Raw genomic sequence first — 15,262 nt, 5'->3', positions numbered from 1 at the left:
AGAGGAACACACTAAACGAGTGATTCATCGTATTTCGTAGCCCCATTTCATAATTATGAATCCATACCAACTCGCGAAATTGTCAGCCCTACTTGACCTATGAAAAGACTGGTAAAGAAACGGGATTACTACATAGCAAAGTGCATATTGCCAGGTGAGTTGATATTTTATATTAACGAAGAATAGCGTTATACTCAATGTACAGGAAAGCATTGTGACCCAAGCGCAAAGCTATCAACTCGTGAAGTTTATTGACAGACACCCAAACATACACTACAGAGCACCCACACACACAAAAAAAGAAAGACAGGTTAGCAGGGAGGCAATCAGTTTCTTGACTGTGAAGCATCACAAAGCCCGTCTCACCGGACTTACGAATAAGTGAAGCTGTGGTAATCCTCTACATAGTTTTATATTTGCATCTCAACAACAATTTTGTTCCTGACGGCAACAGATGGCCTATTCATTTTTTACTATGTAGGGACAAATTAGAAGATGCTTGCCTTTGAAGGAAGCTCCGTTTTCCATTAAGCACTTACCTAAAAACATTTCAGGATTAGCCATAGTACCATTACACGTGCAAAAGTGGAAGGTGATATACCAAACGCACCCAACCATGCTTAGTTTTTCATTTTTACCACTCTTGCATCGCCTTTCTGCTACTGTGTAGAGGCAGTCCAACTTATTGTGAAAAAAAGGATGCTTGCGCTGTATCGCATTCCCACTTTCTTCATGCAGTGTGGCACTGCAACAAGGTAATCGCCCGCATAGCGTAATGAACAAAAGAAGGGGAATTTTAAAGGGCCCCTAAGCCACCTACGATAATTATTTTAACATTTCAAGTAACGTGCACATCGAGTTCAGAATGCCATCATTATCAACAATGTCAAACGTGGCAGCGCTACGAGCTGCGGGCGCCCCACAAATTCCAAGAAACAATCCGTTCTCCTCTCCGGATCTTTCGGCAATCCTCAGCCCCTCAGCGTTCGCCATGACGTCAACACTTTCGTCTGCTCGTCATCCACAATATCTGTTTGTCCGCTTGCAGGTATGTATGCTTGCTGCTCTGCCTCCTCGCACGGCGAGGAGGAACACTCGGCTTAGAGGAGAGACGAGCCGACGAACGGAGCGTAGCGAAGGAAAGAGCAAAATGGGCGACGGCCTCTTTTGTATCATAAAACACGTGTAACTCCGCTATTATGGCACCATTTTGAAAAATTCTCACAACTATGTATTTATTGTAGAATCGGGCACAACCTTCACACCACAGCTAAATTTCGACCTCTTTCTGGTTTAGGGGCATTTTAAGGGCTTGTTTTCTTTGTTAGACACAACATTAATGACAACTAACAGACAATCAAGCCAAGGAAAGTATAGGGGACGCTATTTGCAGTAATTAAATTGAAGTGGACGGAAAGATAACTTGCCGCAGTCAGGGACCGAACCTGCAACCTTCAAATGACGCGTCCGATGCTCTACCAATTGAGCTATGGCGGCGATCATCCTCCCTTCCACATTATTGGATATATCTATGCATTTAAACATAGGAGTGTTAATCAGTGCCGCTAGTAGCCACGATGGCAACAACAACAAAAAAAACGAGCCTTTAAAATTCCCCTTCATTCATTCACTCATATCAAGGGTCTCATTCTGGCAGACTTCATGCCTTCATGTAGTATGCGAGGGATCACTGGTCAGCATCTAGCTTGTAAAAAGGTCACATGCTATGTGATGCCAGCAGGCAAAGAAAGTGTTCCACGCTCGCCATCATGGTTACGAGCAGCACTGATTAACACTCCCAGCTTTAAATGCACATATATACCAGATAAAGTGGATGGGAAGATGACTGCCGCCGTAGTTCAATTGGTACAGCATCGGATGCGTTATTCAAAGGTTGCAGGTAGCTAGCAGCACAAACAGCATCGTCTGCTTATGCTTCATTTCACTTGTGTCCATTTCTGCATGCCGAACTTCTGTCTATGAGAAGAATAAATAAAACCTATACATCTACATAATAAACAGAACATCGATGTGTGTGTGTTCTCCGTAAGTCCTTGCCTGTTGTGCTGTTCTCACATTGATTATATCCTACCAACATGCCCAAGTTTTCATCCTCTGTACACTTATGCTACACAGCAATAAAGGCAGGAGGGCATACCTGCCAAGTTCCTCACGCAGAGCAGATTCCTTCCATGAAGCTTAAGCACATTCACTCATCGTGCTATCGGTGCCTAGTGTCAAGGTAGATTGGGCTAAGTGCCCTAATGCTGTCAGATTATTGCACCTTTTACCAGTGCAATACTTGATGACAGAGACAAGGACACAAGTGTAGTGCAATCTGTGCCCTACACAGTAAAGTTAGCGTAAGTACCTGAAGTTAACAGTAACAAACTACTAGTTCACTGCACCATTAACTAAGATGTCCAGAAATGCAACTAGAAAAATTAAATTGACTTTCACTTTTTAGAAAACTAATTCATCGTGTACAAGTTTTACTGTACTGGAAAAGTAGCGAGTGTGAGGCTAGAAACAGCAGCACTGTAAAAAAAGTGTTTCACCATGATTATTGTCTCTGCAAACACACTTACCTGGAAAAGCTGCCTGTTCCGGGGTATGCACTCACAAAGGACCCCATCAGATTACAAATACCTGCGGGGCAGAAACAACTTTCTTATCAAGGCTTTGTGACAGATGTGAAATACAAAGCTACAGCCCTCAATATTATGACGCATCCAAGGCAAAACTACCTTCATATTATGCCCACTGTTTGCTTGGCTTCAAATCACAGTTTTTGTCGAAACATCCTCTATAAGCAATGTGCATTTCAGAAGCGAGAAGAAAAACAAAACTGAGATATAAAAACTGTCTATCACCTATGGCATATGGGTTCTCAAACTGGGCTCTGTGTAACCCAGTGGTTCGGTGAACAGCATTTCAGGGTTCTGCAAGTGGCCAGAGCGAAAACGACCCACTCTCATTTTGCCTCCACTGGCACCCAATGTGCATTACATTCCGCATTTAACAAAGCCATCGCACGCTACATCCGCACATCGGAAGTCTGAGTAGCAAAAGATCCATGCCGTAGTAGCACTAACGACTTGTTGTTATGCTGGTAATTCACGCTCACGAGTGCAGTTTGTAGCATGTGCATGGGAATCAATTTGGTAATTCTGCATGCTGAGAGACGAATGATAATAGTGGCTGTTTAAATGGCATTAACGGGCACATGGGTCGCGTTGTTTGTGGCTCATGGTGTGTGGGCTTTGACGCGGCACAGTTTGTATACACACTAAATTTTCCAATGTACTATGCTGGTTTTACAATCAAAACACGCAACGAGCACTTTAATACGCGCAAGAAGTGCCGCTCATGCCGGCTGTGGGCTACTTAAGTATTTAGGTTTAGCCTTAAAACTGGTGTGTCAACGACCATTACGCAATACGACTGGCATGACTTTTTTTCTTTTTGCAAGAAATAAAACAGGCTTTCCTACATAAGGCACTTCGTTTGCAAGGACACATTTCCTATGGCGCGAGGTCCCTAAAGTATGCAGTGCACAGGGCTGGCACTGTGCAAGACTTGCGGAGGGAAGAGAATCCTTCGCAACATGAATGTGTACACATCAAACGACTACTTTGTGGTCTCAGTACTCGCAGTAAGTGCCTTAAAAGGGTTAACGACGATTTATTAGAAGGGTGCTTCTCCAGTTTGTGCTGCAACTGTGTGGCATGCTCCAAACAAACCTGGCATTTCTAAGATAAGCTTCAGATAGGCATATTTTCTACTTTAATTTACAAATACATTCAGCCACATTGCAATCGTCTTTGGGTTTTGATATTGGCCGGGTTAAACTGTATATTTAAATATGAATTCAAGTTATTTGCACTGAAAGCCTTTCAAGAAATCCCTCAAAATTCTCACTGCTACATAATAAATGTGCACATACCAATGGCAAGCATCTCCTGGGTTGAGTCGAGACTCTTGCCCTTAGCTGAAAGAAAAAAAAAAGAGGCGTAACTTTCAACATCTGAAAGTTGGCAATATCCTTGATAATCAATGACACTCGATGAGAGTGCGTTTTGATAACACGAATAATCTCTTACCGAATGCCTTTGCAATGGCCACAGATTCAAGAATTGACAGGAGTGCTATGATGGGAATTCCTGCACCAAGTGTCTATGAGAGAAAAAGCCAAGGTCAGCATGCACAACTCACGAGAGTTGGTGAGGTGCAGTACAGTGCAGTGTTACAGCGAATGTACAGTCAATATTCTGGGGTTCTTTCACGTGCTATGACATCGCACAGCACATGCGCATCTAGCATTTTGCTGTATCGAAATGCGACAAACTGCAGCTGGTATCGAACCTGTGCCTTTTGGGTCCAAGCGTTGGAAGCTACCATGGAGATAGAAGTATTCGAGGAGGAGAATCTGCTAGGTCACTGCAGCGTGCGAGGGCGGCGCGATAGTGCCATGGAGCCAATGCGGTTTTCGTCGCAGCCTAGCAGATGACGCTTCTGACGTGTTGCCATCGTTTACATGTACTCCTATCGATGCGACGCATGAGAATTGCGTTACTGTCTCGTAAATTGTAAATTTTCCCAGATTTCCATCTATAACGTCAATAGGTGAAGGCGACAGAGATTTTAGCTGTAGTTATAATAATAGATATTGCCCTAATTATAAGCCGTACAGCACTTGAAATTGCCAACTAGTATTGGTCCTTGGGAAAACGACGTCTGCCGCATCCAGTCCCTTGCGCGCACACGTGCATAGGTGGCCTTGGGAGGGCAAGCTTTCGCAATCTGCAAGCTTTCGTATTCTGTCTCTGTTTAGCGCTCAGGCAGGCTTTCGTGCTGTGCCAGTGGCACGGGCTTCTTGCTCTCTGCCCGTGCTTTTCACACCTCAACAAAGGCAAGCACTTTCCAGGATTTCCATCAGTGCTTCTGTATGACGGGGAGCAAATGTGTCAAGCTCCCAATTATCCTTGCAGTTCGTGAACAGCGGCTACGTATCCTGCAAGGTCAAAGTTCCGAGTGAGGTTTGAAGTGTAGGCTCACGCAACACCAAGAAAAGATCAAGCTCACGACTCCTGACATCATTTGCGAGAACCAGTTGTCGGAGAGTGACATAGAGAGATGGTGACATTACGGTAAGCTTGAAAATTTACCCGCAGGGTGCAGGAATATGCGAAGTGAATCAATACATTTGGTTATTTAGCAGCATCCTAAGGATCATCAATCACCTGAAGCGATACTGTTGCAGGAACTAGTGGTTCCCAGCAGTGGCCGTTCATCAAAGGTATGAAGGCAAAGCAGTAATATGAACAATCTAAATACGAAATGATGGCATGTAGAAGTATGATCATTTGCTGAAACAAATGATGCCTAAGCTCTCAAGGGCACGTTATTGAAAAATTAGTTTTCGTGTTCTACCAAATATTTCACGCAGGTGGTTTCCCTGTATGTGGCGCCTTTTGTGAGCCAGCGAGGAGGCCCAAGATACACACCCATTTGCGCGTAAAGCGCAAGCGGTGAATCGGTCCCAAATGCCCTTGAACTGCGAGCTTCATCGGAGAGTGTGATGCGTGCATTTTTCCTTCTTTGCTAGTGGACTCTCACGACAGAGGGCGTGTAAGTGCTGTACCCGATTCCGTGACTTTATTGGGACGCCCGAGCGAGCGCTGTTTCGCCTCCTCAACAATTCTTGCTCCATGGGGAGTTACACAGTTGGCATAGCAAGTTTCAAAAAATTTTACTGAGCCAACATGGCCAAAATGCAAAAAACAAAAGCTTTGAAATTGTTGACGTCTCGCCAAGGTTTCAGCACAAAATTCAAAATTGTAAGTTTTTTACCTTCATTTCCTCTTCTAAGAATGAACCTCTTATGACAAAATTAATCACAATAATGCTCTCAAGAAAGAGGCTATCAGTCTAAACTGATTAAGCTTTGCTGTATCTTTGACAGCAGTCCATACTGTGCATAAAAACATCAACCACATGAAGTTACAATGTACAGAGCCAAAAATGCAGCACGAAGCTAATTCTAGCCTCATTATTCCTAGTCCTGTTTTTTCTTCAATCTCAAGTTCCTTACAAAAGCTTCACAGAAAAGTGGTTCTTGTCAAAGCCAGCTCCTCTCCCAGGCTCCACTAAGTGAGCTAACCAGTAGGCTTGCATGGGGGAGAGAAACGAGAGACAATTTGTAATGCATGGCCACGGGAATGAATCCTATAAAGTGGAGGAAGGCTAAGAGGTGATCTCATCACAAAACAGTGCACACACACGAATACAAAAGAAGAAGGAAGAACCGATGACACAGCGCTCGTGTCGTCGGTTCTTCCTTCCTTCTTCTCTTGTATTCGTGTGTGTGCGCTGTTTTGTGATGAGGTTCGAGTAACTTGCCCAAATAACTGCCTTGCTAAGAGGTGAGCCACTAGACAGGGTGTTTTAGGAAATGTGTCCTCAAAATAGGGGAACTTCAATGTTTGGCATTACTTTTGCTGTGACGGCAGACATCTCAAGATGACTAGAGACATTCGTTACGGCAGTCATTATATACACTGAATTAAATAATTTTTTAATTAGAGGAGACATGCAGTTGGGTCAAAGAAGAAAACCAATGTCCTTCCTGCGAAGCCGCTGTGAGATTTCCAAAAAGGCGCTGCTGGTCATCTTCGCAGACTCAAGAAATCCAGTTTCACCGGCAAAACCAAAAGTGAAAGGCCAAAGAGCTCAACTGCCATACTCCTCAGAGATGTCCAGAATGAGCACACATCGTTATGTCGACCATCGATCGATACTTCACTTTGCAAGTGTGTGCTTTGCACTTGCCATGATAGCACACATGGCACACGTAACACTGTTGTCATTCCGGCAGCTTGCTAGGGTATGGCAGTTGCAGTCTTTGGCATGCCAGTTTCAGTTTTGCCAGTGAACTTGGTCAAATTTTATCACTCCACAAAAATTACCAGCAACCACTTTTTTGGAAATCTCAAAGCAGCAATGAGCTCTTTTCAGGAAGAACTTGAATGCTCCCATTTGACCCTACCAGCTGACTCCCGTAATTGAAAAAATAATTATTGGAATTTCTATAATTAATGCTGTAATTGATGTCTCTAGTATTCGTAAGATGTCTGCCACCACAGAAAAAGTAATTTTGAAGGCGGCAAGCAACTATCACGTTTCCCTCATTTTTGAGGATTTTCGGACATTTCTTGAAACACCCGGTACTACTATATATGGTTTACCAGATGTATGTCCAAAGCAAAGGACATGTCACATGGACCAGCACAGTGACCAAAGGGGGCCAGGTGGTTTCAAATGTACCAAACTGTACACCTGAAAACAAACGGAAGCCGACTGGAGCACTGACAAGGCAGCAGTGGAGGTTGCTAACACATTATGCTGCTTCAGAGCCACACACAATGAAGTTAAGCTGACAAAACAAAGTGGTTTGGTGCACACACATAGCACTGTCCAGCACAATTGACAGCAGAACGTCGTGAAGCATGGCCTCAACCTTTTGTTGCACAACATATCAGTGAAAGAAAAAAAACGAATCTATGCCTCAGTTTTTGTCAAGTACATGATATTTAGGGAAAAGTCCAGCGATCATTAAAGCCTGAAAAGTTTATCCACAGTCAACAACCAATTTGGATGCACACGTTTTTGGAAACGAGCGATGCCCTCCCATCAGTTTCACGAACCCCATAGAGAAAACTCATAGGGTCACCTGACATTTCGCCATCAAATTTTTCTTACACCTTGTCGTAATTGAAAAAAATTTTAGGTTCAGTATGGTATCAATCGAAGCCACCTCGAGCCACCACTGTCATGCGTTAAAGGAGCACTGACACAAAATTTCGAAGGTGAGATAATGAGTGAAATAAATGTATGTGGAGCCATACACAATGTCTACGAAATATCAAGGGCCAATATAGCCTAGAAGATATTTAAGATCAATTTTAAAGTGCATGCCGCGCGAATGAGCGAGATGCGAGCACCTTGCGACGCCGACATCAGCGCGGCGGATATGTAAACAAACCTACGTCACGAGTTTGTGTTGGCTGGTGGCTGGTTGTGCCCTTGCGCTTGTGCGCTTGTGCTACCTGCCATTTCTTCCTCCGTGCCTGCGGCTTTGCGTGTGCTGGTTGTGCTCACCTTCCGCTGTTCGCGCGTCGTGCCATTTGGCAGATGTTATGGCCCACTCACGCTAGCGGCAAGCCTGCCGCAACGGCGTGGTGTCGCAGAACATCGGCCGTTGCCACACGCGCGAGAGCTGTCCAATGTGCACGGCAAGCTTCTCCATTGAGGCATTCGCGCCTCCGAAAAACATGGCCGCACTGCCAAAAGCGGTTGTCGTCCACTTCGAATCTATCAAGTGGCCGTTGTGCGCTCTGTAGCGTGTAAGCTCCGAACTGATGCTTCCATTTGCTTTAGATTCATGTCCTTAAGCTTCGACAGCACTGTATTTGCCCCGATTCGGCGCCGTTTTTGAGAGCCATAGTCAAATAATCAATGCTGTAGGGTAACGAGTCGAAATGGGCGCTTCCGAATGCTCGGAGGACATAGATTACGCGTTTGTTAGTTGTTTATAATCCTCCATAGCTGGCGCCACTTGACCTAGCGCCACCTTGGGGACACTTTATTCGGTTTTACGCGACGCCTTTTTTAATGTTGGACAGACTAAAACGCTCTATTGACTGCTCGAACCATGCCTGGCAACGACACGGACGACATCCGCACTTCTAGCGTGAAAAACGCGGATCAAAAAGCAAGCAGCTCGAAGCGTCCCGCGTCAGACGAACTGGCATAGCAGACGGACCGTAAGTGCAGCGCCCGCCGCACCCGCTCTCGCGCGTCGCCTACGTCACAATTTTGCGTGGTCACGTGGCCAGCTGTGTTTACCCGTCCTCCGGAAGTAGTGCTGCCTAGCTCGGTGCGCTTTGAAACCGAAACTGCGACTGGGCGCTCTAAAAACGTCTCTAAATAAATAACCGTCGCGCACTCGCGCAAACGAGGTTCGCAGCCGTGATAAGTGGATCATAAGCTATCTATTGCAACAAAAGAAACAAGGTGCAAAATTTTTGTGTCAGTGCTCCTTTAATCCACTGGAAGTCATAGCCAGTGCAGTATGACATTTGCTACCAAGTTTCTTGCGGTTTGGTCATGCTTTGAAGTGAAACGATTGGCAGCTGTCAGCAACGGCGGCGACTCCACCTTTGTCGTTCTTTCTGATGGCTTCAAGGCAAGGTGGAGCTTTCCAAAAGTCAGCTACGCTGCAATATAGCGGTGCTAGGTGGTGAAGCATGCGAAAAGTGGGAAGGGGCTCTGAGGCATCGAAAGTGTTCCTCCATAACACTCACTCGTTGTCTCCTGTCACAGTAAGAGTACGCAGTTGCCTCGTAAGAGTGCTGGAAATCTTTAGAAGCTGAATCATATAGGGATGCCTAAAAATCTTAAGGGCATTAAAAGGCACACACTTGCTTTTTGTACTGCCTGGTGTTTCGGACGATCTTGCAAACCCTAAGGAGTTTTAAAAATTGGATGGTAACTGTATATGTGTAGACATTAAGATCAATTTTTCTCTTAGACACGTAGCTTAGGGAGCAACAAGCCCAGCATATGTTTCTGCTGTTACAGAAGTAATTATATCTGAGACTATGGGGGAGAATTATTTACAGTACTATTTATATGATGGGGCAAAGTTGAGAAAACAAAGGTTACAAACAAAATCTTTAAAGGCAATTGAACATACTACCATGAGCACAAGAGTGGATGCAAACACTGTGACTGACCCTCATGATGTCGACGAAGTTCATGTGGACTGTCTTGTTGTTGCTTGTGTCAAAGATGTCAGCAGTGAAGTTTGGCAGCTGGAAAGGAGGCATGCCGCCTTTGACTTCGTCCGTCAGAGCAAACGGCTGCATGTTGTTGTTCAGCAGAATGGCTGCTGCTACGGCACAAACCAGGACAGCAATGGCATTGCGTGCTGAAAAGAACAAGGCTGTATTGCTTCTCATGTGCAGACAGTGTAGTTAGTGGTGGACCTTCCTGTTGAACTTAGAAGGCATTGTAATCATTCAGCTACTGTGAGAATGACAATATTTACCAGATTCAAATGCACCCTAACAGTAACAGATGCCAGACTCAAATCATAAATGTAATAGGCTCAGCAGTTCTCTTTTACCAGAGCTTTACTATAAGAGTAAGTAATGGCAATTTGTGCTCAGTTAGAAAATTAATTGCATCCAAACTACAGGATACTCGGCACTGTTCACCCTCAATGACAGGAAACTTCTCATACTCGCACATTACATCTAAATGCTGGCTGCAGTATCTGAGATGGCACATTTTTTAAATGACCCACAGACCATGATAGCCTACAGCAACGTTACTAGAACAAACTCAGTTTAAAAGCTCCGCCGGAGAGGCGGTCCGCGTGGCGGTCGTGAGAACTAGTGGCGCTGCAGTCACGTCTAGCTCCCGCGGCTGGCGCTTGTGATCGGCGCCGCCGATGTACGAGCGCACGTGGTTTACAGCGTCGTCTGCGCTTTGTTAGCTCGTCATTTTTGCGACTGTTCTTGAGCAGGTTTAGCGTCTTGTACGAAGACACGTGCATGATGTACGAAGCGTAACGAGGGCGAACAGATTCACAGTGCGGTATGCCGACTTGCTTTGCGCCGGGCTGTAAGAGCGGCTACCGCAACGACGACTCCGCTTCACGACACTTCTTCGGACCTCCAAAAGACCCTACGCAATTCAAGCTTTGCATCGCAAAGATAGAAAGCTTACTGCGAAATGCAAGGTCTGTGACGTTCATTTTGAGAGTGACGACATTGTAAAGCACTATCGTCGTGTCGTTGCGGGACAAGAAGTTTTGATCCCATGGCACGTGGAACGTGGGAACTCGGGCCAGGTGCCGTGCCGCGCTTGTTCCTAGCACTTCCACCCCACATTTCAAAGCCAAAATGTTCGGGGTTTATGCGCAAATCACCCCCCCCCCCCCCAAGGCGCACGGCGTCCCGCGAAACCCCGGTGCCCAATTTGGAGGAGCCGCCAGAACAGGGGCGTAGCCAGAAATTTTTGTCGGGGGGGGGGGGGGGGGGGGGGGGGAGGTTAACCATACTTTATGTATGTTCGTGCGTGCGTTTGTATGTGTGCGTGTATATATACGCAAGCAAAATTGAAAAATTTCGGGGGGGTTGAAACCCCACAACCCCCCCTTGGCTACGCCCCTGCTCCAGAAATAGAACAGCAAAACGAAAGGCAGGCGATTACCTATATACGCTATCGAGACTGAGAGTTGCATCACACTGACATTCGATCAGTTGTCAGCTGTCGCTATGCCTTCAAAGTAGTGGATTTTCGAGAGATTTTACGACGAGGTATTGAACAAGATGTGCGGAATATTTTACACTCGCCGGCTCGGGAACGGGCTGCTCAGCGCAAATATTTGACACGGTACACATAGAAAAGACGATGACCAGCGCTGGTCCTTGTCTTTTCTATGTGTACCGTGTCAAATTTTTTGCGCTGAGCAGTTTAATAATGGAATACCAACTAGCCCAATCCCACACTTTGCTTCGGGAACGGAGACTTACTTGTGCAAAATATAATTGTAGTTGACGAGCAGTTTAACTGCGTAGTGAACGGCTACAGCACGAAACGCAAACGGCTGTCGTATAGTGTAAGAAGTGCTGCGGGCATGGAACACCTGCTCGGTGAAGTTGAAAAACTGAAGTTGAATACTGACGACTCTTCTAGCGACAGAGTACGCGCGAATAACTGCTCGGTGCTCACATCACGGCCGCTCTGTTCGATTTGTTTAAGGCACCGTAGAAAGATGAGACACCGAAAATACAACTATCCGCTGAAAAATTTGCTCAGAGACGACATCTATTCGATGTAATCGCACACTGAGATTTTATTTACCGAGTTCTCGTAAAATTTTCCGATTTTGGGTCAGTATGCCTTTAACCGTCGCGAAAACGTGTCTTGTAAACATTGCAAAGCATTGATGTTTTTCGAGGAAGTTTTTTTTTTTCAATAAATTGTAGAAACATGAGTACTGTTTTTATAGAACGTTTTTGTATCTCGAGTAAGTACGCTTCTTTGTACACTATGAAGGCTTTTACAAACGTGTTGGGTTGTTCTTGGTCTAGATAAGACGGCAGCGGCTAAAATTGTGGTGGTAGTTATAAAAATTACGCTGAAAACCCTCATTCGCTTAGAAACTGCTATGCTTGGAAGTTAAGCGCAATGTAGACAGCTCAAATATTGTCACAGGGTCGTGACGTCGACGAAGGCAGCAGTCAGTAGGTCCGAGATGAAACTCTTTATTTGGCCGAACTTGTGGCCGGGAAACTGAAAGTCATACTACAGCAATACACTGATAGCGGCGAAAAGAGCGTCGACCGTCGATCAACTGACAAGCGGTCAAGCGCGTCGGCTTTTACACAGGCGCTATCGAACTTTCCAGCGATATCGCTGGTGGCGGCGTTATCTCTCGACAAAGCTGGAACATTCGCGTGCAGCGCGCAATCTTACCAAAACGATCTACTACAATCGCGAAGCTTCTCGAACACTGCTTCGCGGACAGCGTCGAACGTTGATAACCGTCCTTGCTGGTCAAACCCGAATACATCAAAATAAAACAAGAAGTGGGCGTGGCAATATAGACCGAACATCGATTCTTAGCCAATCAATGAACAACGCACGCGGGCCAATGCATACAGACGACCTTATGCATATCCACCTAAGTATCCGCCTAACTAGTACAATAAGAAAGTTGCCGCGCAGTTGCCGCGAGCAACTGCGCGGCGGACCGCAGCGTTATGCCGTGGCAGCAGACGGCGCGCCGAGAGTGGCGCAAGACGGAACTGCAGCGCCGCTAGTTCTCGCGACCGCCGTTCGGACCACCCTCCTCCGCTGGCGGAGATACGGAGCTTTGAAACTGAGTTTGTTCTAGTAACGTTGGCCTACAGTGCCTACATGTACCATCGTAGCATACGATCTGAAAAGCTTATGGAAAGGGTGCAAGGTGACCCTAGCTGCACATTGATTTTATTAATTATAGAAATGTATCGTGCCAATAACAAAAGCTTGCTATCTATGTAGTTCCTGTCTTGCACTAAAAAAATTTATGCGTAACTTTTTGGAAAATTTCCACAAAAGCTGCTAACATTACAGGTGAATGAATGTGGTGTATGAATAAGTGTGCTGGTGGTGTTGATTGCCTACTATCTTGCTATGCTAAATCCAGTGATGCTACCGAGGACTTCTGATTTGGAGCAATTTTTGGAGCAGCAAAATTTCCGTTTTGGAGCACTTTGGAGCAGCAAAATTTTCATCTTGGAGCACTTTGGAGCAGATAATTTTGCATCTGGGAGCACTTTGGAGCAGCGAATTATATATCCTGGAGTGCAATACAGAAGCATATTGCATTAACATTCAAGCACCTGAGTATTATTATGGGGCTCTTATGAAGGCTAGAAATATTTCGATTCATTGCAAATCTCATGGAAAAAATCATTTCAGGAGCATATGCGTGCGCACAGGGGGGGGGGGGAGCGGCCCCCCCCCTAATAATCTAAGAGGGGGGGCGCAAAATCTGCCCCATACATTGACCCTTGCGATAGCAATTATATGGACACTCTCGGCGGATTTTTGCCGTCGCCGTTGCCGTAATTTTCCGTATAAAGTCCAAATTAATAACATCACCACGCGCATTCTAGCCGCGGGTAAAAGCTCGCGAGCGCTGGCGACGAACGCGGCTGAAGCGGAGATTAAACTAGCCGGCCGTCTGTCTCCGCCGCACGGACAGCGCATGAGATAACATCCTCCCGCGTGCGGGCCTGCCGTCGATTGCTCATCAAACAGAGAGGAAACGCCACGCCCGTCTTTCGTAAGGAGCATGAAGGGACGCCAGGGGAGCGGAAGGGGGAGGGGGGGGGGGGACCGCATCGTTCGAAGGGCGCAGTCGCTTGCGCGCGCGCTATCTCGAGGCATCAGGAGACGGCTCGTAAACTTGCTGTGCTCTCAACGCTTACTTCGCGTTTAGAGAACTCAGAGCAAGAAAACGCTTCGGTTCCTGGAGGGGCCATATTCCCTTAAACCAGCGTTTTGTTGAGTTACGCGAGATGGGATCCAAAAGAATTAGCTGCTAGTCTTACTTCGTTTCACAATACAATTTTTTGGTATCGCATTCATTGCTTCGCTCTTAAGCGAAACTTAGTTTTTTTAACCGTTAGCTATTGACCCCCGAAAGCGAGGGGCGGACGTGTAACATGGCGTAGCCGCTTCACTGTGGGCCGTCAGCGACGGGCCCGCTGACAGCTGCGCATTTGCGGCTGCTCCGACCAGGAGATATGATTTTACTAATCAGATGACATTTTAAAAAAAAAGCAAGCAAAAAATTCGAATTGGAACCCTAGCACGTGAGCTCGAAAGGGCAGGGCCTTTTAGGGGGTATTTACCGCAGAGTGATTACAAACTCGGACGTGCTGGCGGAAGGAATTACGAAAAAGCTGTTCTGGATGAAGATCCATGGATAAAGTATATTTGAGGAAAAGTGTCAACGCGTTTCCACCGTTCGCGTGCTCTTCCATAAACGCGAAGCAAGGAAAATTCGATATTGTCCCATATATCTACTGCGAGCGATCCCAGATTTCATTCCGCGATGTCCGGAAACAGAAGATGACAGACATTTTAGCAGCACACATGTAGGTATTACTGAACATTGCTTTCCTTACGTGCCGTGCGACGCTTGAAACGAGCTACAGCAGTGTTTCTGGAACAGACGACGTCCGCCGATGAATCGCCGTCGCACTTTCTCGCTACCGATAGGCCTAGACGTCACGAGCCTCTGCGGAGAGCGCGTTTTGCTGTCGAGCCGACTTGCAGAACAGAAGCTGCGTCGGCACCGTGCATGGCATCGTGGCTTACTCGGAACGCACGCGCGAGCGCTATTTATTCAGCGGAATAATTCTTGGTCCATGATTGCGACTTTATTGGCAGCCCCAAGATCGAGCTGCACATGTTCTGACGCGCCGGCAGTGCAATTGCCGGTTATAGACGCCCCCAAACCCGAGACTTTGGCGCAGTTTGGCGCAAATTTCGTCGATATTATCAGGATGGCGCAGTAAATACAATTTGGCGCACTTTGGCGCAGTTGGCGCAGGAGTGGAATCACTGTAAATCTCATTCTTTCAAGGTGAACAGTACAGGGATACAGAAGCTGATAAGTACCAAGTGATTTTTA

The 15,262-nt window shown here is 46.1% G+C and overlaps 1 protein-coding gene across 8 annotated transcripts in view; it reads right to left on the bottom strand.

Annotated features, from left to right (window-relative positions):
* LOC119400442 (sodium-independent sulfate anion transporter) overlaps nucleotides 1–15,262 on the bottom strand; it is a 104,929-nt gene that overhangs the window by 28,897 nt on the left and 60,770 nt on the right. For all 8 annotated transcript variants that reach the window (XM_037667476.2, XM_037667482.2, XM_037667473.2 and 5 more), the window contains 4 exons: nucleotides 9,798–9,991; nucleotides 4,104–4,176; nucleotides 3,947–3,991; nucleotides 2,589–2,649 (listed from right to left, as the gene is read on the bottom strand). In XM_037667476.2, coding sequence (XP_037523404.1) covers nucleotides 2,589–2,649; nucleotides 3,947–3,991; nucleotides 4,104–4,176; nucleotides 9,798–9,991 — 373 coding nt within the window. The remainder of the gene's footprint in view (nucleotides 1–2,588; nucleotides 2,650–3,946; nucleotides 3,992–4,103; nucleotides 4,177–9,797; nucleotides 9,992–15,262) is intronic.

Source organism: Rhipicephalus sanguineus, chromosome 7, assembly GCF_013339695.2.
Source record: "Rhipicephalus sanguineus isolate Rsan-2018 chromosome 7, BIME_Rsan_1.4, whole genome shotgun sequence".
Taxonomy (NCBI): domain Eukaryota; kingdom Metazoa; phylum Arthropoda; class Arachnida; order Ixodida; family Ixodidae; genus Rhipicephalus; species Rhipicephalus sanguineus.
The sequence above is the reverse complement of the archived record's forward strand: the minus strand, read 5'-3'. Positions and strand labels throughout refer to the sequence as shown.